This window comes from Sphaeroforma arctica, assembly GCF_001186125.1.
Source record: "Sphaeroforma arctica JP610 unplaced genomic scaffold supercont1.16, whole genome shotgun sequence".
NCBI lineage: Eukaryota > Ichthyosporea > Ichthyophonida > Sphaeroforma > Sphaeroforma arctica.
Genome location: NW_014040542.1, coordinates 5783 through 13899, shown reverse-complemented (window position 1 = coordinate 13899; position 8117 = coordinate 5783). Strand labels below are relative to the sequence as shown.

General features: G+C 41.7%; 2 protein-coding genes across 2 annotated transcripts in view; both read left to right on the top strand.

The window, feature by feature from the left end:
• The window catches only part of SARC_00502 (hypothetical protein), a gene marked incomplete at its 5' end in the record, with an annotated part of 7115 nt that extends 3790 nt beyond the window's left edge, over nucleotides 1–3325 (top strand). The window contains 6 exons of the mRNA XM_014305788.1: nucleotides 384–498; nucleotides 1019–1155; nucleotides 1474–1629; nucleotides 2025–2253; nucleotides 2419–2684; nucleotides 2966–3325. Coding sequence (XP_014161263.1) covers nucleotides 384–498; nucleotides 1019–1155; nucleotides 1474–1629; nucleotides 2025–2253; nucleotides 2419–2684; nucleotides 2966–2972 — 910 coding nt within the window. The 3' untranslated portion in view covers nucleotides 2973–3325. The remainder of the gene's footprint in view (nucleotides 1–383; nucleotides 499–1018; nucleotides 1156–1473; nucleotides 1630–2024; nucleotides 2254–2418; nucleotides 2685–2965) is intronic.
• A 4126-nt stretch (nucleotides 3326–7451) lies between these two features.
• Nucleotides 7452–8117, top strand: part of SARC_00501 (hypothetical protein) — a 5225-nt gene continuing 4559 nt past the window's right edge. The window contains exon 1 of the mRNA XM_014305787.1: nucleotides 7452–7785. Within this exon, the coding sequence (XP_014161262.1) occupies nucleotides 7614–7785 (172 nt within the window). The 5' untranslated portion in view covers nucleotides 7452–7613. The remainder of the gene's footprint in view (nucleotides 7786–8117) is intronic.

Below are 8117 nucleotides of genomic sequence, written 5' to 3'. Positions count from 1 at the left end.
TATAGTNTGTATATATATTATATATATATATATATATATATATATATATATATATATATATATAATGTGTGTGTATGTGTATATAAATGTATATATATGCGTATGTGTAAATGTTGACTGTTTTTCTGCCTGTTTTGTTCGGATAGTTGTTTGTCATGTGAATGTATGACAGCGGTATCTGTTTAATTTTGTGACTGTATTGAAGGATCATTATATAGTACCTCTTGCCTCCATTCCAAAAAAATACTTTGTGCAACGGAATCTATTTCGGACCCGACTCTTTATACTGTTTTGATTACTCAGATTGTCATATGACACGCTCTCGCTATGCGTAACTCATTCCCCGGTGCACCTCTCTCTGTAAATGCCACGTGCTTGCACAGCAACCTGTCGTTCTATGCTCCTAGGCTAGTGTCGGTGTCGCACACGGCGCGCATCCTGGAAGACAACCCCTCCATGGTCTCTCTGGAAGACATTTTTGCGGACTTCTGCGAAGCGGTATGTGTAGCTGGTGTGCAGTGCATTCCACAATGCCATGTGTGCTGATCTGTTCGTCCCAAGTATAGCCCATTCAGGCTGTGTAGATGAAGTTCTCGTCACATAGTGAGCATAGCAATGTTTGCTCGCCCGTGGTACATGATGATAAGGGGGTTATCTCTTCGTGATAGTCTTCTTCTGGCGCTGCAAATGTGTGCCCGTATTGTTCAGATAACAACTGTCTAATTGGCAGCATACGCCTGCTTTCTAGTTCATCGTCAATATATTGATCCAGTACCCTGTACTTTCGATTTTGCATTGTTCGAGAACGTGTGTGGGGCTCATTCGAGGCTATAGTGCTTTATTTGCGCGCGTTGTGTACAAAAAAGATATTGTATGTTCCAAGCGTATTTAAAATTAGTATGTACAAGCGTAACCGTGTTTGCTCCGCGCATTAATCGTCGTCAACCGATCGATGCGATAACACACCGCTGCGAAACCTTGTCTTACACCTGCCACACTACATATCCACACTCAACAGAGGGGCAAGACTGTGGACTACCCCATAATGCTGACGTGTGAGAAGCTGTGCGAGTCGGAGGAAAAGAAATTACACTCCAGTCTGCAGGACTTCAATATAGACATGTACGACTACATCAAGCGCAACTACGTGCCCAAGTAAGTGGACCGCTATAGAGTGTGTGCAAGCATGCTGAGTGTGTTTGCTTGAATGCTGCTATGTGTGAAAGTACAAAGTACACTACTAGAGTTTTTTGCACTTGTGGTCCGGAATGTTGCGACAGGAGCAAAGGCATCCCACTTGGGACGTGTCCATATAGCCATACTATCCGACTACCAATACATTGGATATGGTCTGCCACTGCAGTCGTATACTGGGCTGCCTTTCTCCAGCACATGGCCTTCAACGGAGTCTCGCTATTAAGTTATACTTGATATATCCTAACGGTACTTGCTCTGCTGCTCATTTTACCACAGTGATATCCTAAGCAAGTACATAGCCAAGACGTTTGCGTCCCCGGTGGATGTGTGGATGTTCCGTAAGCGCTTCATTGCGCAGTTGGCGGTGATGTCCTTCCTCAAGTACACCATGCACATGGCGAACCGGTTGCCCCACACCATGATTATAGCGCGGTAGGTACTTGTGATGTTACTCAATATGAACAACGTGTGATGTGCATGTATTTCAAGGAGTGCTCAGCGTCAGCGAGATTTTATTCGTGCTGTGGCCGCAGGAATTAGTCAACACATGCAACACTCGCACTTCGTACTGGCCATGCCAATGATCACAATACATTTCACTCAGCCATGCCCTTCACTACCTTGTATTAATTCGTCAGACACACACAACGCACCACCTGCATGATCAGCCACTCAAGTATCGCTTATGCATACCCTCACACAGACACACGCAGTGACAGCGAATACCTGTTCTACACGGTCTGTCATCCCATACTTTTTCTCTCACATACAACCCAACACCTACACAAACAGTCACTCAGCTATTCGCTCACCCCATAACCCGGCAGTGATACCGGAAACCTCTTATCCACGGACTTGTACCCTATGCTCAACTCGGAGGGCAAGATAGAGGTCCCAGCCTCTGTGCCATTCCGGCTCACGCCCACTATCCAGCACTTCATTACTGATGCGGGTATCAAGGGACCATTTACCGCTAGCTTCCTGGCTACTGCGAGGGCTATGACGGACTCGGAACAGCATCTGACTAACTTCCTCAATATGATGTTCAGAGATGAGGTATGCACCGTTGGGAAGTATCACGTGGTCAACTTAGCTGTCTGGTGTATTTTTTAGTAGCTTATTTGAGATAAGTTTGTGTGAGTGAGATAGTGCAACGTCATTAACTCCTTTCTTACGTCATACACTCACTGATATGTACATACCACACCGACCACCGTGCAGATTGTGAACTGGCACGCAGGGCCAACTAACACGGGTGTTAAACTGCCCTTGTCCAACGAGCTGCTGATAGAGAAGGCGTCGGCAAACGTCAACTCCATGATCAGCCGCATGGTGGATGTGGTGGTAACCCCGACCACACGCTCAGTAGATACTGCAACGCAACCACAAACGACCCCTTTACCGCTTACCCACAAGGTGCAGGCTTTGATATCGCAGGCAACTGATCCGGTCAAGCTGGCCAATATCGACAACACATGGATTCCCTGGTATGCGCGGCCAATTATCCGGACTGCCATGCGAATATTTTCAGTTTATTTGTATGCCCTTAACACTAGGTTATATGTATGCCCTTAACACTAGGTTATATGTATGCCTTTAACACCAACTTGAAACCATAGTTGTACCAGGAGAGTTGATCTGCTCTCCTTCCGCACTTTTGCTACGCCAGACACTGAACTACATTTTTTTTTTCAGTCTAGACTATTATGTTTTCATGCTCAAACATTGGCTAATATATCATCATTTCTTTGCCTTAACCTCATCTCAGGTTATAAATGAGAGCAATGGCGCAAGTACACGACATCGCAGAGGCATGTCGACGCAGATGGAATCCTTTAACATAGAGGCACTTTGTTATCACTCGTCAATCCATAGTTGATGTTCCATCATCACGCAGGAATGTAACATCTTCTACAAAACTACAGCCAAATTATTGTAATACTCAGGCATCATTGTCGATCCAGGTGCTGTATGTTGAGATTGTAAAGAAATAGGCTCTGGCGAGTTCTGGAAATTCAAGCTCAAACCTATTTTCGAGTTCTGATAAGCTTCAATTGTAGTATATTTACTTGAGACCAATAGTGGAGGTTTTAGCTCCAAACACGAGCCAAATATAAACAAAATATAATGTAATAATCTTGTGGATGCCATCCGGGTAAATAATCAAATTAAGTCACAGTACTAGGCACACTCTTCTGGGACTCCACAAGGGTTAGGATAATGATTTGAAGTATTGTTTGTCTAAGATGGAGCACGGCTGACCGTGGGCACAACTTCGAACATTATGAGTTGAACAATGCTGATCACCTTTACGTTGTCGATTGCGTGCGCGTGAGACATAACGACTGGATGAAAATGTTCACAATAAATTTAATGTTTGCGTGCTTCAGCTCAAATACAGTTTATTGTAGAACATGAGGACTCGACCATGTCAATTCCCAACTATGATGGTCACGAGATAGCCTGACGTGTTTGGCATCAAACGCATCCGACTGCGTTCAATACGAACATTTTGGGTGTTGTAAGAGGCTGGGTAACACACTTGAGGAGCTCTAAATGGACCACATTATGTCATTATTTATCGAGGTTAAGATTTATGTGGCCCCTTGTCAACAATTGTTTCCGTAAATATTTTCTGCAGAAATAACAGATACTGTTCGACTTTTTGATCGAAGCTAAACTTTCACGAAACAAAATTATCGAACCACGCCTTCACGAGGTCACGAACTCTGTATTGTTTGATGATTCTATCGGAAATATAATATATGCCCACTTCAAACATACACAGCAGTCCATAAATTTGGAAACCTCATCATAGGAAGTATCACTTTGTCCGGAAGCTTACACATGTATTTGCACTGGTGGACACCCGACTATTTGTAAAATACTAGTTACTGGATATTAGATCGGTGAAGCCTACAGTTAAAATTGCTGCTTAATACGTGAGAAAAATGATAGTAACAGAATGGTTGTCATGAGAATGACGGTCTAGTAGGAGGAAATTGACGGAGAAAGCATCTCGGATGAATACGGAAGACAATCACTTGTATGTACTGTTAGAATTGCGACAGTGCTTTAGAAGGGCCGACCACCTAACCACCTATTTATATGAAAATTTACACAGTGATTTCACACGAACATCAATACAACGTTTAAATACGTCAGTGAGATGAGATTTCAAGACTCGTGGAGTCGTGGTCCACGCCCCGTAGCCGTGGGGCCATGCCGCATTGCCGCCGTGGAGAAGAATTTTTTTTTGAAAACGTAGCTGCACCCTTTCCCTCTGCATATGTAGCCTTCTAAATTAAAAAAACACTGGTATACCGGAAACGCAGTTGCACCCTTTCCCTCTGGTAAAACCTGGAGACTTCATGTCTGACACTCTGACAGAGGCAGACTCTCGAAGAGTCAAGACTTTTAAAAGACTGACGAGCCTGGTCGTGAGACGGACGACTCATAACTTATAAGTGACGCTATCACAACAGTCCTATGACAACCACAATAAATACTCGGCCCAAGAGTCAGCGACGGCATGTCCATGTCGGCCGTGGGCCGTGGGACGTGAAGCGTGGGCCCGTGGCCCTTTAGGACTCACCTGACCTCACTTGATTTTGCACACGTGCAAGTGTACGCGACTACAATATAGGATCAAATAGGAAATTGTTTTTATAAAACGCCGCAGCAATCCTGGAAGCCACTGGCCGTGACTCAGATTGATAAATATTATATAAGGGTTTCCATTCGCCAAATGTATTAAAGGAATGTTGATTACTCTGAGTACAACAAAAAAAATCAAAAAAAAAGAGTATTCTTTGGGTTATTTTGCCCGCCAAAAAGTGTTCTACGTGATTTTAAATAATTTGAGTTGTTTGTTTTTTTGTCTTTTTATTTTACAAAATATATACAATACAAAAATACAGAAAATACAAAATGTAATCAGTTGTTTTTTTGTTTTTTTAAATAAATGAATTCAGTGTACTCACTCACGACTCTTAGAGTTTAGAGTGGACTAAATATGTAAGTATGCACTGAGTCTACTGACCTTGTACAGTAGAAAGACTGAAAGAGTGACTAAATATTTACTGAGCATAGTAAGAAATGTCATTTTTTTAAGAAAAACACTGACGTCTCGGGCTGACTATATATGCCAATATATATGGTATACATTAGTACAGTAAAACACGTGGACTAAAACCTGCTTTTAATTTAAACCCTGTGCGCAGTCTTGATAAACCAAATTGGGGGGGGTTTTTTTGGAAATTGGCGGGCTGAAGACCACTACCAATTATAAATCGATAACTACTTTCGTGTGACGCGAGACTGTTGACTGTTGAAACATAGATGAACGCTTTATTTTAGAGGAAAGAAATATAAATAAATACAACTCTCGTGTGAAGACAGTGAAGCTGTAAGACAGTCGGTTGTAGCTTCACTGTACTACGTTCTGTACCCTCCTCAAGTCGTATTTACCGTATATTTACATATGTAGCAGTAGCTTGTTTGTTTTTGTTTTTGTTTTTGTTTGGTCCTTACAACCCCGTTTGCCGATAGGAATAAGTACGGCGTTGCGGGACTGTTGAACCCCTGGCTTCGGTGGGCGGCTGTCGGGAGTGCCGGCTGAGCCACCAACAGGTGTAGATTTTCCTTATTAGCCTATAAAATTGGAGAAATAGAAGGCATTCCTAATAAACATCGATATATGGTCCTGAAACCGAATACACCAACTCTTTGTTTTGTTTTTTGGTGAAAAAACAAAACATACTGATAATTAGGTGGAAAGTAAACCTTGGACTCCCGAGTCCCGACCCTGTAGGCCTGTACCCTGTGGGCTGTGGGCCTGTGGCCAGTGGCCACTGGACAGTAGCAGAGTATGTACTATAGTGCTGCAGCCTGGCACCCTGGCGGCCTGGCCCTGCACTCCTGCAGAGAGTCAGGAGACTAACCTCATCACGTATTACATTGCAACGTTTTCAAATGAAAAAGTAAAAGTAAAGAGATAAAGTATTTCCTTTACATTCGTAGTCCTAAAGCTACCCATAAGAGCATTGTCCAGGTCAGAGTTTTGTCCTAACCACCTTACCTAACTATTGCCCGCCCTACCATCGGTTCTGGAGACTTGATCGTTAGTTGAGCGTTGTCAAGTATATTAGCCCGCTACACTGTCCCTTGATATTGACGTTGTTCATATTCTAGAAGTTAAGGTATATATAATTGATAGAGATATCTAGGATTTACAGCCTACAGGCAACAGGCTACACAGTCTACCAGCACGATTAGTTTGACTTTTATGTGTGTTATTAGTGACTATTAGTGGAAAAGACTAGTGTGACAAATTCACAAGTTTGTCAGAGAAAAAATATGCAAAGGCTACATATCACTTTCTAGTTGTTTTTCATTGGTTAGTTTTACATTTCGTGGCCAAAAGTGTGAGAATAGGTGCACTATCGTGGGCAGCAAATCGAAATAATTGAGGTCCAAATTGAAACAGTAAAACGTTGTTTTCAGACGAAAAAGTAAAAGAAAAACGTTCAACTTATATATCAATATTACAAAATAACTTAACTTTATGAGGTTAGTCAGGGGACAGGGACTAAATAGCTGGTTGGGAGTAGGGACACTCTTTGGGACAACTCTTAGACTACTCTTTCTCTAGAGAATAGAGAGTAAATAGATACTAATAGTACTATAGAGTAGAGACTAAGTTTGTGTGGAAGCTGACGGCTGACGCCTGACGAGTGACGCCTGACAGAGTGACAGAGTGACAGGCTATTTTAGGTATTAATATTATTTTTTAAAAACAAGGACAGCCTGACGGCTGACGCTGTCAGCCTGAAACCGCTAAAAGGAAAGTTGGAAACCGAAAAGGACCTGATGAGTGATGATTCACGGCCTCGCTGCTCGCGCTACTCTAGATAATATACAAGAATTTTCATTGGTCAAAAAGAATGCGCTACTAACACAAGAGCGATTGACGTAAAATAAATATGTAGTCGGAAGCAGACAATGACACAATGAACTTTTTTTTTAATCATTTTTTAAAATAATACACTCCTAGAGAAAACCCAAGAATCTATAATCTCCTTTTACATTTCCAAAAAAGGGTCAGGAATGAATGAATAGTAATGATATAGAATGTGCAGCAGCTTTATCGAAGCCGCCGGAATTCTCATCATCTCATCTTAGATTATCTTTACCACATGTGTTACCGACTATACCGAGAGGTTATATACACTGTGCCGACAGTTCTAACAGCTCTCTAGTAGCTAACATACATACCTATCGTTCTCACATTCTTATACATGACTGCGGAGCTATAGTGTCAAACTCACATTCGTAACCTCGTATAAAGACCACTTACAATATAAACAGTGACCAGAAAAATTAAATTGTTCGTCGAAGTCACATACTATTTCAAAATGGCTGCAGGATGGACCTTCGAGGACTTGATGTTCACTACTTTATTCTTCCTGGCCGTGTGGGTCGGTGGGAAGTTGTTTGGCTTAACTGGAGGTACTCCACTTGTGGGAGAAATAGTTGTGGGTATGATAATGGGACCGAATGTTCTGGACGTGGTGCCGTTTCCTGATGGTATGTAGTATAATGTGGATATCCGCCTCCCAGTTACAGTCATAGTGATTATTTGGTTTTATCTTGATGGATCTTATACTCGGCTCTACAAGACAAATATGCCATTGTCGCGTACAACATATACGTGCATTATTCCTTCACGCGCATATGCATAATTAATTTCATGATGGCACCGTCGAATATGAAAATGTGTGTTTTGTTTGAATAAATGTTCTTGTGGTATGCATAAAGCGATATATATATATATATATATATATATATATATATATATATATATATATATATATATATATATATAGTGTGTGTGTGTAGTGTACTATATATATATAATA